The sequence below is a fragment of the Olea europaea genome, chromosome 15 (assembly GCF_002742605.1).
Source record: "Olea europaea var. sylvestris chromosome 15, O_europaea_v1, whole genome shotgun sequence".
NCBI lineage: Eukaryota > Viridiplantae > Streptophyta > Magnoliopsida > Lamiales > Oleaceae > Olea > Olea europaea.
Genome location: NC_036251.1, coordinates 442,958 through 464,672, shown reverse-complemented (window position 1 = coordinate 464,672; position 21,715 = coordinate 442,958). Strand labels below are relative to the sequence as shown.

Here is a 21,715-nt window from a genome sequence, read left to right as displayed (position 1 = left end):
ATACTTCTTGATCATAGTATTCTTCAATATTTGATATTTCGCTTAATTCATGTTTTATTTCTAAATATTCTTTTTGTAATATTCTAACTTTCTTTTTATCACAATCAGGTCTTATATGACATATCTCTCCACAGTTCCAACATTTATATTGGCTTTTAATTTTCTTATAATTTTTATTTTTCTGTTGATTATATGGGTCATTTTTTTCTTTTATAATACCTTATTTTAGGTTTTATATTTTTTTTATTAAAATTTCTAAATTTTTAAAATTTTTTATTTTTATATTTTCTTTTATTAATTCTTCTTTCAGGATTACATCCCCATTGCACAGGAGTTTCCATATCTTCATAACATATTTTAATTAGTTTTCCTGATTTTTTTCATTAATTTCCTTTGTTGACATATATATGCAAGTCTTTCAAATAAAATTTTTATTCTTGAACCTAAAGTCCTAGGTATTCCAGTATTATCTCTAACATATTTTTCAAATTCTATTTTAAAATATATTCCCCATGAACCTGGTAATTTATCATAGTACATGTGTTGGTATATTTCTTGATTTTCATTACTATAAAATTGAATATAATAATAGTTTCTAAATTCACAAGTATGTTATTAATTTTACACATATCATATATTGTTAAATTTATTAATTTTATTCTAGCATTATCTTTTTCTCTTATTGATTCCTCTTCAATATTTCTTATCCAATTTTCTCCTAAAAATTCATCTGAAATATATTCTACTAATTTTTCAATACCTTGTCTATCTGATTTATTTTTTTCTGTTTGTACATTTCTTTTTATTAATATTTTTGTATCATTACTTATTCATTCCCACCAATTTCTAACATTTCCTTCAAAAGATGCTATTAAGAAATCTATTCTTCTTTCAATATTTTCTCATGTGTCATCTTTATTATATAAAAAGAATAATATCATCGAATCTGCCAAACTTAATAAGGTTTTTTTAGTATCTATTTTACAATTTAAATCTAGCTTTGTTCCTCCATGATTGATTGGTTTATCATAATTATCATTTAGTTCAAATATATCCTTATATTTATTTCCTCTGGGTGATTGTCTATCTCTTACTTTGTCATAAAATTGTCTATATGATTTATTATATATAGGTGTATAACTTTCATCTGTATCATGTAATTCCTGTTAGAAGTTCCTGCTGGATTAGGTCCTCCTCCAGTATTCATTAAAACTTGGTATTCACTCATATCAGTTAAACTCAATTAATCAAAATTTTCTATTAACAAATCTAATTCTTCATTCATTTTTTTTCCTTCTACTTTTAATTTTCCTAATGATTTTTCCTTAGATTCTTCTTCTTCTTCTAATATATTTGGTAATATATTCTTTCTAAATTCAACATCCATACTTCATGTTTCTATTACTATATTTTCTTTTTCGATATATTTCTTTCCTATTCGAGTCATTTTTTTCTATGAGTTTTTTTATCTATTTTTTTTATCTTTATTCTTATTATTTTCTTTTAATTCTCTAATCTCAATTTTTAATATATTTATATCATTTCTTGTTTCTTTTACTTCATTTCTTAAATCTTGTATATCATTTATTAACATTTTTATTAATGATTTTAATTCTTTCATATATTCACTTATTGACATCTTAATTTTTTCTTATTTCTAACTCATAGGTTAATTTGCATCTTTTATCTTCCTTTTTATCCATTATTTTTCCAAATCTTTTCTCAACTATATCTGGATCTACTAATTCTTCTTTTACTATAGTACAATATTTACTCTCAAGTGTCTATTTGATATTTTCATTTCTTCTGGTATTAACATTATATTTCTTATTTCTTCTTGTATTTTATCCATTTTTAAAAATAATTTATTCAATTTTTTATGTGTATTATCACTTGTACTCATACTTTTATTTCTTTATAATATAAATTAATTTCTTCATCTAAATATATATCAATAATTTTCCCATATATATATTTTTCTTTTATTGATTCTATTATTAATTTTTCTAATATTTGTTCCTTTATTTCTTTAGGTAATTCTTCAGTTATTATTAGTGTCATTATTTTTAATCTGTTGTTAATAGATTTTAGAAATATATAACTACCTTTCTCTTCTTCTAATTTATAATAATTATTTATTTTTCTTATTTTTATTTCCATGATATCTATGTTTTTGTAAATATTTATATATGCTAATTTAAGAATTATAATCTAAAGGTTTTCTCATGATCTCTATGGCTCTGATACCATTTATGGGAGGGCTACTTAGAGTGAACAAAAATCAATTAAATCAAATAAAAATATTAATCAAAAAAGTCAAATAAAAATTATCAAATTTCAATCAATATTTAATTTTAAGGACTAAAATATAAAGTTTTTATATTATGATGCCTTGTTATGTAATATCCAAATGAAGGGTATTTTTGGTATGAAAGTTGCCTAAGGGCCATTTTGAAAAACTAACCCTTTTAAAAAGGTTATTTCCATATATTTCCCCAAAATAAGTGACATCAAAATAAAGTTATGACACAGTATTATTTAAACCCGTTTCTAATAATTGTTCGACTCGTTATTTGAACTCATCGTTTTATGGTTTTTCTATTAAAAAAAAATAAATAAAAATTGTCAAGAAGGATTGCAAGAATCCAAACTAATTTAGTCTGCTCCATCATTGGTTTATTTACAGCAAATATTTGCAGGAAAAAATATTCAGATCAAACATAGATATAACTAATTGTAGAAGGAAATTTTTTTTTATTTTTGAAGTGGAAACCAACTATAACTTAAATCTTTAGTTTATCAATAATAAAATAGTTGCAGAAAACTATTAAATTGCGAGTTCGAACTAACAAGTCAAAGATGGCTCATAGAAATGAATTTTATAGTAGTATTTTTTCAAATCATTCACAGCGAACTTTGCAACGTATCTTTCGTGTTGAATCATCATTAAATGAAGACATCAATATGTACCTAAAATATGGTTAATTCACTTGTACTATGAAATTATGATTTATTGTGTTAATATGTTTTTTTCTAATCAAAACCACTTATAGTGGTCTGTTTTATTAAAAGTAGAAATAAAAGCATAATATAATTTTATTGATAACTTTTCATGGCCTGGCCGAAGGTTCTCTGATTTTTTTTTTTTTGCCGGAATTCTTTTTTCTAAGAGGTTTTAAATCTGAGACTCGGGTTCTTTGCAACGGGGTCAAGAAATTTATGCCGTTAGTTAAATTGGATTACGTTATTAAAGATAAATCCAAAATATTATGGATCATGCAGTAAGTTGGATTTTCATTACTGTGCCCCAATGAACTCTTGTGGCATTTATTTTGCAATATATTCATCAACCAATTCAATAGTGAATTGGAGAAATATACTCCCGTTTGGCCCTATTTTTTTGAAATGAAAGTAGGTGGAATAGTATTTTTTTTTTCAAAAAATGAGTGGTTAAAAAACAAGGAAATTTTTTTTTATCTACATATAATATTATTTTATAAAAGATTGTGCGATTAAAAATTGAAGAGAGAATAATGAAATGAAATTTAATGGAGACCAAACGTGGGATAGAAAGATTAAGGGTCCGTTTGATTACAAAGATGAAATTGAATTGAATTGAAAACGAATTCTAGGAAATTGAATTGCCTAGAAATTATTTTTTCTAGTAATTGTAAATTATTGTGTTTGATTGATATAATTTTTCACGTGGAAAATGTTGAAATAAAATTATTTTTTAGTGTTCATTTGACTTTAATTTACATGAAAATTGTCGATTAAAGGGATAGAATTTATTAATATTGGGGATGAAATTTGTTTCAATTGTCAACCAAAAAAATACATCAAGAAAATCATCCATCGTTCGTTTGGCTTTGTTTTACATGAAAATTGTTAGTTAAAGGGAAATATTTTTTTACAGTAATTCTTAGAATTTATTTTCATTGCCAATACACCCATAAAAAAAAAAGGAAAAAGGAAAAAAATTGCTACAGTAACTCGGAAAACGAATTCTCTCCAATATAGTGAGAATTCGAATTCAAGAAAAAGCTATAAAATGCTGACGTCGCGGCCAAAGGTGGAAAATGAATTCCTTGAAAATTTTTGTCATTCAAACAGGCCAAAAGTGAAAGTTGGAATTTTTTTTTATTTTCCCTAGAAAATGAGTGGCTATCAAACATAGCATAATATTTATTTGTCCGAACAAGGATCTAAAATTCAAAAACTCTCTCTCTATGCCTTTTGACTTTTGTCCATTAAAATTTCCTTAATGCTAATTTATGTAACCTGCGTTGTCAATTTAATCAATATGTTTAGACATGGAATTAAAGGTTCAAACAGTCAATTTGATCGTTAATTGATCAATAAAATTGAGTTTTGATCAATTTAAAAAAGTAAAAGGGTAACTTCACTATTTAACACTATAAAACAATTAAAATAAATAACTAAAATAGAATAAAAATAAATAGAAAAAAACTATTAACCTCCTTCTTTACCGCCTCCTACCTGCCCAGTTTAAGGTTAATTTCAAATTTGAATTTTTATCAAACAAAAATAATAAATTTATCATCATTTTTAAAGAGGACATAAGTTGTTTTTAACAAATTGGTAAAAAAACATAATAATATTTACTAACTAAGGAAATAAAAATAAAAGCAAAAATTAAAATAAATAAAAAATAAAGGGGAAGGGGCCCTAATTTTGTTCATTTCAAAATAACTAAAATTGTACATATTTGTGTCTTCAACTTGGTATGGATAAATAATATTGGAAGTAGTGATTTGTCAAACATACTGGATAATTCTTTTGCGTGCGAAATGGATAACTGATAAGATTTTCAATTCTGAAGAGAGTAAAAGCAAGCAAAATTAAATGTTAAATAAAATGTATAATTATATAAATCACATAAAATGTTTGTTTGACTAAATGATAAATCTGACTTAAAAGAGCTTATAATTTTTGCTCTAAGAGTATCTCCAATAGATTCTCTATTTTCAAATAGTATACTCTATAATTTAGAGAGCATCTATAAACATAGAGATTAAAAATTTTGAAATACTCTAACAAACTCTTTATATTTGACATTTAATTTTACTACTTTCAAAAAAATTTATTATTTTTTCTATCTTTTATTTTAACTAGTTTTTTCTCTTGATTATTATATTATTTTTTTACATTGAAAATTGAAAGACTTTGAATATATTTAATTATAAATAGTGTGGTTAGCTATTCAAATTTGGATAGCCAAATCTAGTCTCTAAATTAAAATATTAATTTAAAGAGCCTTTTGGAGCATGATTTTAAAAAGACAACATTTAAAATCATGCTTCAAAAGACTCTTCAAGTTGGCCGATATGTTGATGTAAAAATATTACCTTGTGTTCCAAAATGAGGAGAAAAACGACCAAATTTTTTGTCAAATGTGCTTTTGAGAGCATAAAATTCTTGTCATTTTTTGATTTTTTTAATAATATGGAAGAAAGATGAGGAAGAAAAAAAGAGAGGGGGCCTTTGGATCAAACGTGGGTTAAGAAGAGAGGGAAAAGAACAAAAAGGAAAAAATAAAATAAAAAATAGAAGTGGTTCTTGGGGGCAAGGTTATCATAAATGAGGGAGGCGGGTGGTGATTTTTCAAATTTTGTTACACTTACTTTAACATGTCAAATCATTAATTAACGTAAAATGTGTAAGGAATTTATAGATTTCATAAAGGTAGAAACATCAATAAGTGACAAATGCGGTAATATTGGACTATGATTCATTCGTTCTTAGTTAATGGCGGATGGATTGATTGTAACGTTCCGAAATTTATTTACATTTTACATTTCACTTAGAGCTTGAATTTTGTTAAATTAACTTTAAGCATTAGCAAATTAATGGGTCCATGCCTAGCCTTATCACCACACTAAAATCCATTAATTAAAATAATAATACAATACATGTATTTCTTTTTCTTTTTTAAAGGAAGATTTATCTTCTAATTATGCATTTCTTTTATTTTATTCTGCATATTATGTGTGCCAAATAATTGAATACAATAGGCGTTGATATAATATATATATATATATATATATTTGGGTTTCATTTTGTAAATCGTGTTAAATTATGTAAATTGAGTTCAAGAGAAATTTATTTTGAACTCATTTTGTCAAGTTATTGTGGTTAAAATGAAACTCGTGTAGTCATTTAATAATGTATCAAATCTTAATTTCCTTTGCATTGAATGGTTGACAAATGTGAAGCTTCTAGAGATAGCCACATGGAGGCATTACGTGCAGACATCTGGCAATTAATCAAGTTAAAATGAAGAAAAGGCAAGAGCTGCTTTATGGCCAAAGTACTATCTCCATCTGAGGCTCATCTGTCGAGGCGCTTCCTCCTAATACCCTAAACTCTTCACATCCGAAGTCCTTTCTCTTCAATCCGAAGTACTCACTATCTTTGAATAGGTCTGATAAGTATCTTCTGGAATGATTAATGTAATGCCTCTCTTAATATCAGTTTAGGAGTGTAGGGTAGCCGACTCCTTCAATATAATTAATGTATGACATGTGAGACTTCGATTAATTAGACAAAACCACGTGGATCCGATCCAACGGTGACCACTTCGGCCTGAATACTATAAATATCAATTTTTATAACATTGTAAAGGAAGAAAAAATAGATATACAAACTCTATATGGTTATCATAATATTGCTTCTCTCTTGATATTAATTCACTTGAGTTTGGATTACGAATATCATGGTCGAAGTGTTCGTGATTGTGTTAGTGTGATTTCATTTTTGATATAATCGTCGGTGTTCGAATGGTGACGTCTCGTGTCCAGAGCATCTCCCACATTCACGACTTTATCAACTTTTCGATCAACTCTCCTATCCAAACGTGCTGGAATTTACCATGTGGATGTGAGTGGACCCTGACGTCTGTTGTCTCATTTTTTGGGGTCAACAATTAATGTATAGGGATTTCACATGTTGTAAAAATAACCAATCTTATCCCTTTATTATTTTATTTTTTTTTGGTGGTGTACGAGTGTTTGTAAGTTATGAGAACATGTGATGGTCTTTTTCAAACACTTGGCCATTTTCCTTTACCCACTCATCAATCAAATTTACATGATACTTAAACACAAGGTTCTTGAATACACACAAAGTTATCAACTCTATAAATTTTGCTATTCTTCAAGTGAAGGCAAAGAGGATTTTTTTTTTCCGCTCAAATTCTTGGCAAATTTCATATTATTAATTAAGTAGTATACTTAAGTCTAGTGGTTAAATTTTTGTTCTCCATGATATCTATATTATGATTTTATTCAATGGCTTAAGACTCCATGATTGATTTTTAGGTTAATCCTCCGGATAGACCATCAAGTCCAATTATGTTAAATCCTTCAGGATGTGAGAATTCTAAATAAATTCCTTGACCTATTTGTAATCGCGATCAATGGTTCTAAATCTATGAATACGGGGTATGAATGTTTCATTTATATTTATATTATGTTGAATACAAATTTGTATGTATCTTACTGGGTGTTATATTTAAAATACTCACTTTTATAAATTTTCAGATTAGAAAAAGTCATGCTAGACGCGTTGAAGATTGTATGAGTGGATCCTTATGGACCATCAAAAAACAATAATTTTAAGCACATTCACGACTAGACTTTCATTTTATACTTTCACGTTTAGTATTAGCATGGCTTTGACATTCGTGTTTATGTGTATTTCGTTTGAATTTATGTTGACCGATTTTATTTAATTTAAATGTTGGTTGACTACTCTTTTCAATTCATTTAGTTGAATTAACAAATTTTCTTTAAAGTTTCAAGAGTAAAATTTATTTCCTCAAAAATAAGAATTTACATTCTGCTTATATATTTATTAAATAAATAAGAGATTTGGTAACACTTCGAGTTTTTAAAATTGAAAATATTTGGGGCGTTACATTGATAGCATGATTTATTCAGATAAGTAGGTTTATTGAACTCCCAATCTCTGGCAGTTCCGTTGTATTGTAATTTTTTTTAACTGGCTTAATTTCTAATCTTTTTCACTAACTTCTAATTTGTTCCGATCGAAATAAAAGATAATGTGGAAATATGAATGACGAGCTGCAAATTAAAGCTGATTTTTTTTATTATGAATCAGTCGTAAAAAATGTAATAACTGAACTGTACGTAAATTAGTATAAAATATGAGAAAATGAGGAATTCAACTGATTCATTAATTATTATAACCGGCAGCACGTACTACTAGAGAGTGAAGTCTATGTGGTATTTATCGGTTGCTTATTTGGATGTCTGTAGAAAAATATTAATTATCATACAAAAAGGTAGGTGAGTTGGTGGAAAAATATTGTGTTCAACGTTGAGGTCAAATGAGTGCCTTCGCAGCAGCTTCCTTAAGGTGGAAAAACCCAACGATGAGTTCGAGTTCCATCTCCATTATATATAAATAGATTTTGGGGCTCGCAGAATTCTTAACCTGCACCCCAAGCACAACCCTAGAAATATATAGCACCAGCAGTCCATCCCTCGAGTATTGATCTAACGAGATGACTTCACCACCACCACCACCTCCAGCTTCAACTTCACCACCTCCACCTCCACCTCCACCTCCACCTCCATCTCCAACTTCACCACCACCACCACCACTACACATGTCACCATATGGACAATATCCACCAACACCAGGCATGGGACCCTATGCCTTTGCGTGTCAATATCAACCACCAGCAGGTCCAGGCATGCCACCCCACTGGAATGGATCTCAATATCGACCACCTCCACCTCTACCACCAGCCTGTCCAGGCATGCAACCCTACTGGAATGGATCTCAATATCCACCACCACCACCCCCACGTCCAGGCATGCCACCCTACTGGAATGGATCTCAATATCCACCACCACCACCACCACCAGCAGGTCCAGGCATGCCACCCTACTGGAATGGATCTCAATATCCACCACCACCACCATCATCTGGTCCAGGTATGCAACCCGATCAGTATCCCCCAGCCACTGGTAATCCATACAACTATCCTATCCCGCCACCAAATAAGGTTAATTCCTCATCTTTCATAAAAGGAGTGGTTCTTGGGAAGCTTATCTATGGAAATGATGGTGCGGATTCTCTGATTGGAAACCTCCCATTTCTCTCCTAATTACGTACTACTTCTTGGTAGCAATATGTCGTTTGATTTGCTGAATGAATCTGGTGTGTGCGACATTAGTCACAAGATCTATCTACTTCAGAAACTATTTTTTATGTAGAGTTGTTTATCACTATGTATTCCTTGTATGAGTGTTTATTTACGTTCCTTTTATGGTTAATAAAGAATGTTGGTGCTTTGGTATTATATAATTAACATGATGTCTTTGTTGTGCATAAAACGTCATCTCTTAAGTAGTAGCTTCAAAATTCATAATTATCATGAATATGACAAGTAATTAATCATCATAAAATTACTAAGAGCATTTTCAAAAGATTATCTATGGTTTTTTATCATGGCAAATATTATTGAATCTCCACAATTGGTTTTGATAAACTTTCTTTCCATTGTTTTAAATATGATCATTTTGCATATGTCGCTACATATTCATATAATAATCAAATTTTTCATGATCTAGCCGGTTTTCCCCCCCCTGAATTTCCCTTTACCAAGAGGTTTTCGATTCGAGACTCGGGTTCATTGCAACAGGGTCAAGAAATTTATGGCGTGTTAGTTAAATTGGATAACACTATTAAAAAAATATTTCAAATAATATGTATCATGCCGTAAGTTAGATAATTTCATTATTCTGCACCAGTAGAACTCGAGTGGCATTTATATTTTGCAATATAATAAATAATTGAATAGTGAATTGGAGAAATGTTCAAAGATAAATATATATATTTATTTGCCCAAACAAGAATCTAAAATTCAAAAATTCAACCCCCGGGCCCCTCCCGGTGCCTTTTGACTTATTGTCCATTAAAATTTCTTGTCCTTCATTCTTTCTTAACTCTTGTTTGAGCTCCATTATAAATAGATTTTGGAGAAAATTTTATTTTGTAATAGTGAATTTTTGAAGAATGTGTGGTTTTAAAAGAAAAAAAAAAAAGGGAAAAGTTTTAGATTTATGTGTAATATTATTTTATTAAAAAATATGTAAGAAGATAGAGGAAAATATATTTTTGGATTAATGAAGCCCAAATAAGGGCTTGGTACCTAATTTCATTAACTATATTCCAATTCCATCCTTAAATATGTCATTCATCCCTAAATTTTCATTCCTTATTATAATCTTATTAATAATATTCTAAAATTTGGAATACTAAATTCCATCCTTATATTTGTCATTCATAAATAAAAATTTCATTCTTTCCTAAACCCTAATTCTATTGACCATGTACCCATAAACTTATTGTTTACCAATAAATTCTCCATTATTTGTTGACCATAGTCATATTAACCCTATTTTGAGTTTCGAAGACCTAACACCGTTAAAATCTCCATTATTTATTAAACCTAATCTTATTAACTATATTGCAAGTTAAGAAGATGATACATACTTAAAATTTTCGTTCTTTCTTAAATCCTAATCATATTAGCTTTATTTTAATTTTTAAAGACTATACATCCCTATATTCTCCTTTCTTTATTATACCCTCGTCTTGTAATTAGTTCTATTCTACAAGATTCACAAATTAAAAAAGAAAAGCAATAACAATCTTCACAATGTATATCCATACATGAAACCCACTATGCGTTGTTTGACACAGCTATTTATAAAAAGAAAATTAATAGATTTTAATAAATATTAATGAAATATTCATAAAATTTAATTGTTAACTTTGACCATAAACTTTTAACAAATTTTTTAGCTTTCCCAAACAAGCACCAATAGAAGCTTAGACCAATCTCAACCGTGTAAGGCCTTGTGTTGACGTGACTTTACTCACGGGCCAATCTTGTTTGAAGCTCAAGCCTAATGATGATGGGCCAAATACCCTGCCCATTTGGAATAGCTTTTATTTATGCTTGCTGTATAAGAATTTTTGGAGGAAATTACCTTAATTTTTATTAAATACTAATTTTTGAAAGAACTTCCTATTTTATATGTACGTTTGAAAGAAATCACATTAGACCAACTTTCTATAAATACTCTTCTAACCACCAAAATTTCTTTTATAAAATTAGTGCCTTTGAAATTCTGTCAAGCATGAGTTTAGGAACAATCACACATTATATCCAGGCTTGAAATTAATAGTCCTTGTCATCACTCACCTCAGTATCAAAAACGCGGAAGGCAAGCCATACACACATCAAAGGGCCCATCAAAAGCATTGAACAATTGTTCCTAGAAGCTTTTAAAGAAGATGCTACCTAAGCAAACAAAAATAGAGGCATTGACTATAGAGAACAATAAGATATTATTTTAAAGTAAAGGAAAATCTTCAACGTTGAGCCTATGTGCCATGAAAATCTGACTTAAAAGAGCCTATAATTTAGAGAGCATCATAAATATAGAGATTAAAAATTTTTAAATACTCCAATAAGTTATTTATATTTAACATTTAATTTTACTAATCACAAAAAATATTTATTACTTTTTTGTATCTTTTATTTTAAATATTTTTTCTAGATTATTATATTATTTTTTACAATGAAAATTGAAATATTTTGAATGCATTTAATCATAGAAAGTGAGATTAGCTCGCCAAATTAAAATATTAATTTAAGGAGTTCTTAAATAGTCTCTTGGACATGATTTTAAAAAGCCAACTCTTAAAATCATGCTTCAAGAGACTCTTTAAGTTGGTGCAAAAAAGTTATCGTGGAAGATGAAAATAACTTGCGTTTCAAAATGAGGAGAAACATGACTGAATTTCTTGTTAGAGAGGCTTTTGACAATACAAAATTCTTGTCACTTTTTGACTTTTTTTAAAAATATGAAAGAAGGTTGGTAGCTAATGTTTATCCCAAATTAGCTGCCTTCGCTACTTCCACTTCCACCTCGAACTTCAACACCACCACCACCACCGTCGTATCCGCCACCACGACACATGTCACCATATGGACAATATCCACCAACACCAGGCATGGGATGTTAAATTTAATGATAATTATGCTAAAGAATGAGAATCACAAAACAATAATTAATAGTTCAAATTCACACATATTTAAGACATTATGAATATGAATATTAGCAGCCATTCCCTCATTGTTGCTCAAAAAATATTAGTTGCCAATGGGGCAAACCAATAAAACAATATGGAGAGGGGATGAGACGTAATCTTTAAATAGAAATTTATTTAGCAGTCCCATTAACGACTTAAACCCTAATTAGGGTTTACATATATTTTCGGTCCACATCCTTAAAATTACCACATTATATAAAATATAACTCATAGGGTGTAACTGGCCCAATTGATTACTTAATAAATTGGGTCTAATCACAATATTATTATGAGTCATACATCTAACCCGTCAAATTAACAATCAAATTTGAAACCCATACCTAACATTCTCTCATTTGAGCAAACATTTGATTGCCATAACAAAACTTTTGGCTTCCAAGCTAGATTATATAGGTGGCCACACAAGTATAGCTCAAATGATGACACTTTACGCAACACGATACGATCCAATTAGAATGTCAACATCAAACATGGAAGTCGTTACACCAATTAAACGATGTAAGACCATTCCACAGCTAAAAATGCCAACATCCTTATCGACATCGATTCCCATCCTCCAACCAATATTGTAGTATATGATATGAATTTAGCACCAAATGAGATAAAAAAAAAAAATTATGCTAATTCATATCGGTCTTCATAGTACTTTATATCAAAATGAAGTCACATGTCTCTAAAAGAGACTTGTTTTGTCATATCTCGAGATCATAATAACATTATAATAAAAAGACATAAGTCAAACTCACGCTCAAATAAGTTATGGATAGGGAAAAGTATATTTTAATATTGAAAGAGACTGTACCCGAAGAATAAATGGGTTACCTAACGTACCCCATAAAAGGATCAAGCAAAATGTAATTCTTTTACAAAATAACTTCCACTAACAAAAAATATAAAAGGTTTCTATAATATCTATATTAGCAGCATGTGTCTTAAAAACTTTTGGAGCTAGTCCCTCAGTTAAACGATCTGCAGTCATCGCTTCTGTATTAATATGCTATAATTTCGTCCGTCCTTCCTTAAATCTATCTCTAACCACCAAATATTTGATTTTAGTAAGCTTTGACATACCAAAACTTTTATTATTCCTTAAAAAGAACTTTGCTGCACTATTATCACAATAAATAATGATTGGTTTCTAGATGGAATTAACAACTTTCAAACCAAAAATGAAATCTCTTAACTATATGACTTGGACTGTAGCCCATAACATGCCACAAATTCAGCCTACATAGTAGAAGATGCCATTAGTGTCTATTTAACACTTCTCCAAGAGATATGTGCACCATCTAACATGAAAATGTAACCTGAGGTTGATTTTCAATCATTTTGACATCCAACAAAATTAGAATCTGAGTAGCCTACCACCTTAAGGTGATTTGAACACTGAAAAGTAAGCAAGTATCTTGTAACTTTCTTAGCTGCTTTTCCTCTTGTCCTAGATTCCACTGAAACCTACTAAGAACACTGACTGTATAGGCTATATCTGGTATAATGCAAACTAGAGCACACATCAAATTCTCCACAACACTAGCATGTGCTATCATCTTCATAGATTCCCTTTCTAACTCATTTCTTAGACATTGAGCTTTATTAAACTTATCCCCTTTTATGGTAGGCACATCATCGGGTGCACACATCTGCATATTGAACCTTTCTAGAACACGTCATATATAAGCCTTTGGAGAAAGTCCCAACAAATCACGATTTCTATCAAAATGTATTTCAATATTTTGTTATAAGTCGTAAGATCAACAATATGCCCAATATTAAAATCACTCTCTAATAAGTAGGTAATGTAATCATTTGGTAATGCAGACCTCATTTCCCTTTGCGATCTTCTAACTTGTGGTTCAGAAACTGATCTAATCGTTGTTCGATGAGGAATTAGAAGTTACTCTTAGATCCCCGTTTCTTCATTGACAACTTCAAGGGTTGAGAACCAACTCTTTTCTTGTATAATAGAAATTTGGACAACTTGTTTTGGTTCAACAAAAAGTTCTTACAATGTAGAAATCCCACTATCACTAAAATCATTCTTCAGAAATTTAGTAGTAATGGATTCAACAATTCTAGTGCCACAATTGGACAATAAAGCTTATATCCTATTGTGTAAGAAACACCGTTGGTCACTCAACTTTCAACGGTTTTTTAGTTAGTCACCCTACTTTTTTGTTTTTCAAATTTGGTTATTCAATTTTCCTTTCTGTTTCAGTTACATCATTATGTGACTTCAGTAAGTAAAGTGTACCACATAGGACAATCCATTAGATTTACTATCAGAAGTCAATTTGGTGATGTAATTGAAACAGAAGGGAAAGTTAACTTTAAGTGACCAAGTTGACGAAAAAATTTCCATGACAAATGAACTCTGTTGAAAGTTGAGTGACACCAATAAGGTTTTACACTTTCTCTCTACTTATATTTTGTGCTCATGAAGGAGATGAAACATTTCTTGTTTTTCGATTTTTGTTGCTGAAAATATGAAGAAAACAAATGGTTGCTCAATTAATTTATCCTGAAAAGTACATTCTTATTTTTCCATTGAAAAAGTTGACTGACTTGAGCCATTGCTCTTTTGGAAACAGCTGGTTATGTAGATCTCCCGGATATCTTCAAGTTTGGATTCATAATGGCAGTGATTAATGCAGTAATCTGGGGAGTTGTTGGGACATTTTGGTGGAAGTTCTTGGGCCTCAATTGATTTCTAATTTCTTGTAAGTAGAGATTTTGGTTCTTTCGTCTACTCTGCCCTTAATTTTGGGCCACCAAAACATTTGACACAAGCATAAATTGGAGTTCGTCAGTAATTAGGCTGACATTTTAGTTGGAGATATCTTCCAACATTTTTATTTATGCAATTTGTTAAATTGTTCGTTCCTCTACTCTATAAGCCCATTTGGTATGATTTTTGAGAAGTTAAAAGAATTTTTTGAGATTTAAAAGTCGCTTTTGAACTTGTTTGATTAATTTCATAAATGTTCTTCTAATTACTTCCTCTAAAAGTTGTTTCGAAAGTTAATTAATTTTCAAAAAACTAATTAATGGGACTTTTTGGATAGCTCTTTTGCAATGAGTAAAAGTAAAAACAAAAATAAAAGCTCTATAATACACGTATTATCTCTTGCTGTTAATAGTAATTTATTCTAAAAGAGAAATGCTACGCAAACAGAGTGAATGACAGAGATTTTAACACATATACACTTGGTAGTTAGAAAAAATTAAACAAAAAATGCTCCCTGGAGCATAGTCTAGTGGTGCAAAGGACAGGAGTGAAGTTATCTCACGCCTTGCTGACAGCCGCAGTGTGGAGGTTCGATTCCTGAAATATGAAATTGGACTCCTTGTAGGAGCAGTGTACATGCAGCTCTTGTTCCTTGGCCTGACGGGGCACATTCCGCGATTTACCTCCTTCACAAAACTCTAGGGGCAGGACGGTGGAGCCCTCAAGATTGGGGTTCAACCTTTTTTTAAATTAAACAAAAACTATCAATCAAAAATTGTCAAATCAGTATTTGAAAATTGAGTCCGTCATTGAGCTTGTTCGTCCATCTTTTTCCTTATTTACTTTTGTTATGCATGCTTAGATGTGCCTAAAGAATAATGTTTAGTAATAGATTTGGAAAACCAAAATTAATTGTAGTATACTGGAACAAGATTAAAAACAAGGATTGATTTTCATTATTATCCAAGTAAAACTTAAATATAAATGTGTTATGATGCTTTAGCTTTATCTGGACGAAGGCAGCAATCTTGACCACGTGACCACGGCTATCGTGCCATATATAATTCACATTTGGTATACTTATATTAGAGTTTTTATTTCAATGTTCTAAAAGATATAAAGCCTAATTACGTGGCAATAATGCATTTTAAACTTTTACGAGTCGAAGTGAATTTAGATGTAAAAGACATAAAAAGTGATTGTATCGAGCCTTTTAAAACAATGTTTTATTCTCTCATTTTCCTTGACGAATCGAACAAAGATAAATGATGTTTAAATTGATAGTAGTGAAATCCAGCGGTTGAATGGATTGCCTATAGTGGATGGAGAGGCAACCATAGCCATTCATTCTCTGTTATCCGTTTGGGCCTGGGCCATTGCTACACACATTTTTCTTCTCCTCCTCCTCCTCCTCCTCCTCCCTCAAATTTTATTATTATTATTATTATTATTATTATTATTATTATTATTATTTTGTTTAAATATGTTGGATTTTTTTACGAAGGTAAATTCCAGTTGGTATTTGCCTTCTAACTTTTCAAAATTATGAGCTTGGTTATCACCTAACTAATATTATAAGTTCAATCCTTAAAGAGTCAAAATTTTTTTTTTTTCAAATGATCATTATACTCTTATTTTGAATTAAAATTAAAAGAAAAAAAGGATAAAAAAATAAATAAAATAAAATAAAATTCTACCACTACCACCCCCAAGCAAGAACCATGTCCAAAATCTAAACGTCTCGAATTGTCAGAAACATAAATGTCAAGTAAGTTTTTTTATAGTACTAAGAAAAAAGATTAAATTAATTAAATGACTTTGTTACATTTACATCAAGGTTGACATAAAAATTTTCATAATGTCACATGACATCCTATCGTTTGCCAGTTTAAAATATAGTAAGCTTTTTCATCAAATTATTTCCTTTCAAATCATCTTCTGGCACTGCTTTTGAATGTTACCTTCTGTACAATCAGCATTATTCCTAATTAAATATCTTTGGAGTTAAAAATTAAAATAAAAAGTTGCCAAACATCCACTAAAAAAGGTGAAATATGTTTAGATTATAAAGTTGCTTAAAAACTTCAAGGCTGTTATTACAAACATGCACTTCGTTACACTAACAGTAACAGAAACTTGTCAATGATCGGAAAAAAGGTTGCAACAAATTCTTTTAATTGGTTGGTGACAAAGGTATTTATTACAATCACATGCTCTTTTTCGTCTGATCGTTTCTTCATCTTCCCAATAAATTCTCTCCGAGTAGAATCCCAAATCCAAATCTTTTGAACACGAACTTGTTAGGGAAGACCAACACATTTCACAATTGACAAACTACTTAAAATCTTTAATAAATCAGAGGGTAAATAAAAAATAAAAAATATATTATGTTATGATATAATATACACTATTTTTTGGAGAAAAAAGGTACTAATCTGCTCCAAATAAGTAAATATACCATACTTAGATATATTTCTCACCTTCCTCACAAAATGAAACCTGATTTTCTCGATCTAAACAACGAGCTTCCTTAAAAGCTCTCCAAAACTACAAAAACTTCATCGGCATTCCTCAATTTCGAGTTAAAATCAATCAATAAAGTCACAATCTTGTTGAAATACTTCTGAGTTTTATTGTTATGGAGAAGTTGAAGCTCGGATATAGAGGAATTGGATTTTCTCTGAACAAAAAATGAAAATCCGTGATTGTCAAAACTCTCCAAAATCACGAAAAATATACTGTGAATCGTTGATTTCAAGCTACAATCATTCAACGAAGTCACAATTTGTCGACATAGTTCTGACTTTCATTTCGGAGAAGTTGAAACTCAGCAAAAGGGTATTGACTGGAATTTTAAGGTTTTTCTTACATTTCAAGTTATCGTTCAATTTACTCTTTCTTATACATGTTGAAACTCGGCAAAAAACTCGTGTATAACTGTTTATACAGTTATAAACATGCTGAACTGTGACTATCTGTAATCATTTATGTAATTCATTCATATTGATACATGTTTCTGTTGACTGTGACTATTTGTGACTACGAAATTGAATAGATTGTGAGATATATGTTAAATATCTTGACAGTCCATATGTGGAAATAGTTTGATATATGATCAATGTCATCGCATTAAAAGTTGACTCTATGTGACCTTATATTTGTTCATTGTATGTGAATATATTGACATTAAATATGAACTTTTGTGACCTGTATTGATGTATCTTTACTTCTTGATTTGTGACCTGTATTAACCACTGTTATTGCATCCGAATATTTCCCGATTTTAATGAATAAAGTGTGACATGCTTTTATTTGTCTGTGATCAGGGATGACAATTATTCTCGTATGCCTGATATATGGAAGTTACACATCACTTATAATAGTGAATGATACATGCAAGTATGATGAATTGGTTGAGCTTGTTGTTTCAGAGTTGGGGGCTTATTCACGCAGAAGTAGCTGTGAGATTGAAATATTTTTTGGATTCTACTTTACCTCCAGTTCGAATTCTAAGCAACAACAATGTCTTAACATATTTGAGGCTAAAATCTTTGGATAGAACTGTATCAAACTATCCTATTATGGTTGATGTTATCGCTACAGATTCATGTCAGTCAACATGTGCATTGCAATGTCTAGACTCATCAACTACTTCCATTGAGTCATCAGCTAATGTATTTTGTTTACAACAAATAGCTCAAGATATTTGTGACTCGATTATGACCGTTGAGAAAGGAAATATTGAAGAAGATGTAACATTAGTATCTCAAGCAGATGCTAGAGAAGTAGTTGAGGAAAAAGTTTTCCGCAACAAGAAAATACCAAAAATGAGCTTGGCCTTCTATGCCATACAAAACAAGTTTGAATATAAGGTGTTGAGATTGGACAAGAAGGAGTAAGTAATAAAGTATTCTCGTAATGATTGCAAGTGGATATTTAGATCGTCACACTTGGGAGAAATGAAAATGATTAAAATCAGGGAAATGTATAGTGGTCACACATGCACCATGAACATTGTATTAGGATCTCATCGACAAGCATCTAGCTCAATTATGCCCAACTGTATCGGGTACAAATACACTTCTTCACATACAATCTACACCCTTAATGACATTTCAAATGACATTAAATAAATATGGAGTATAGGTGAACTACATGAATGTAAGGAGGTCATGTGAAAAGACATTAAAATTGATTAGAGGTTATCCGATGACCTCATTTCAATTGCCACCTTCTTATTTCTTTATACTAGAACATATGAATATAGGGACAGTCACAAGAATAGAAATAGATCGTTTAAATAGATTTAAATATTGTTTTGTGGCTTTGGGTGCATCAATCGTCGGTTGAAAATATTGTAGGCCAGTCATTGTAGTTGATACCACATATTTAAATAGTCACTATGGATGTACACTCTTCACAGATTGTACACAAGATGTAAACAACAACATCTTCATACTAGCTTTTGGGATTGGAGACAATAAAAATGATAATTCATGGAGATGATTTTTTGAGATGTTGAAGATGGCGTATGGATCGAGGGACCGATTATGTATAGTATCGGACATACACAGTAACATAAGAAATGCCATTGAAGTTGTATATCCAGAGGCAATGCATGAGATCTGTTAATATGATTTGCTTAAAAATTTGAAGACCTGTTATACAAAATCAAGTCACAATGTCACCCATGCATTCAATGCTACTATAAGAGCGTATACAGTAGATGAATTTGAATACAAAATGCAGCAATTGGACTTAATCAATGAAGAGATCAGAGATTATATGGTATGTGACTGTTGTGACTTTTTCTGTAATATTATTTAGCGTCTATGACCATCCGTGACCATATGTGACCATGCATGCTTAATGTTTGAACTATATTTCATTTATCATTACAATATTTTACTATAATATGGATGAAACTGAATTTATTTTGTAGTTGGAAGTAGGATATGAAAGATGGTCCAGATTACACATGCCAACAAATCGATACTCTACAATGATATCGAATATTGTTGAATTTGTAAATGCAGTCACAAAGGCATCAAAAAATTACCCTATTGAAGCACTTATTGAGTCATTACGACAAACGGTCCAATCTTAGTTTTGCAAGAATAAGGACAATACACATGATACTTTCACAAAGCTTGCAACCAAGTATGAAAAAATGCTAAGAGAAATGAGCCATGATGTGCAAAATCTAAAGGTAAAGATGGTGTTCAATATATAAATTATGATGGTCACATTTATAATTATATCTCGCTTAAATTCACAATTATTACTGATTTATTTAATTTTAGGTTCCCCTACAAGTCACATTTTGTTTGAAGTGCGAGATGATTCTTCATCGTATATGATTGATATAACTGAACGCACATGCAGTTGTAGAATGTTTCAAGTGGATCAACTACCATGTCCACATGCACTAGCAATGTTTGCAACATTGACGTTTGATGTGTATGATTTCTACTCATATTATTACACGATTGGTGCATATGTGAATACCTACAAAGAGATAGTTATGCTTGTAGATAATAGAGCAAAGTGGAGTTTGCCAAATGATGTGAAGAGTATAATTATACTTGTCCCAAATCAAAAAAGAAGTTCTAGCCGACCTACTGAGACGAGAAAAAAATCAGCCCGTGAAAAGATCACAAGTTGTGAAATGTAGAAGATGCAGAGAATCTGGTTACAATCGTAGAACATGCAAGGACCTGTTGCCACTTAACCATAAATCACAAAAACTGAAGACGAAGAAGCAACCAAATCATTTCAAATAGCATATCACAGTTTGTTGAACATGAAAATATTTTTTGTGGTTTGAAATTCTTTCATTGTTGATTCATTACCTGTGTATTTTTGGATTATAGTTTTTGAACATTTATTACAACAATTTACACTCATGTTATAAAAATAGTGAATTCTTTCATATACTTTATCATATTTGAACATATTTAGTTTAGTATTTCAAGTTTTTGACATTTTCTGTTAGGCTATGAATTTAGTTATATACTACTACATTGTTTATGATGTCTATGACCTTCTGTGACTTTTTTGTCTATTAAATGTGACCACACCTACTGGTTTGTTATGTTAAATGTTTTATTGTTGAACAAATTATCCTCGTAATGTCTCACCATTTTATTTGGATAACAAACTTAAAAAACTTAAATTACGAGGATTATAGTTTTTGAACATTTATGCTTAACCTATATTCTGCTGTTAACCATGGCTTAGATATTAAAACCTTCAAGGTAATTTATAGGTTAGTATAGTTTGTGACTAATTATCATCAATTGTGACCTGTGTATTTTGATATGAATTACATCTGTTCGAATGTGACCTTTTGTGACCTAATTTTGATTGTCATAGCATGTTCACAAACATAAAATACATATTTTGTCTACAAGCAAACATGATGTACTACGATGAATGTATTTTGCTGTTAACGATGCCTCATGCAAAATATTAAAACCTTTAAGGTAATTTATTAGTTAGTATAGTTTGTGACTAATTATCATCGTTTGCGACTTGTGTATTTTAACATGAATAAACATTTGTCTGGATGTGACCAGTTGTGACCTGATTTAAATTGTCATAGCCCGATCACAAACATAAAATACATATTTTTTCTACCAACAAACATAAAGTACTATGATGAATATAAAATCTAAATACAAATATTCACCCACTATACAATTTAGTTGAAAAACATCAAAAATTAATACCAATTTAATACCAAAAACATCCACAAGGAAATCCATCATCAACAAAGTGTATTTTTCAATATACATCTACCACAAATCATTT

General features: G+C 30.1%; 1 protein-coding gene across 1 annotated transcript; it reads left to right on the top strand.

The window, feature by feature from the left end:
• The first annotated feature begins 8,653 nt into the window (after positions 1–8,653).
• LOC111410909 (vegetative cell wall protein gp1-like) lies at positions 8,654–18,801 on the top strand. Its single transcript, XM_023041505.1, has 3 exons — positions 8,654–9,116; positions 18,229–18,363; positions 18,506–18,801. Exons 1-3 carry the CDS (start codon positions 8,654–8,656, stop codon positions 18,799–18,801), a joined length of 894 nt encoding a protein of 297 aa, XP_022897273.1.
• Positions 18,802–21,715: the final 2,914 nt, after the last annotated feature.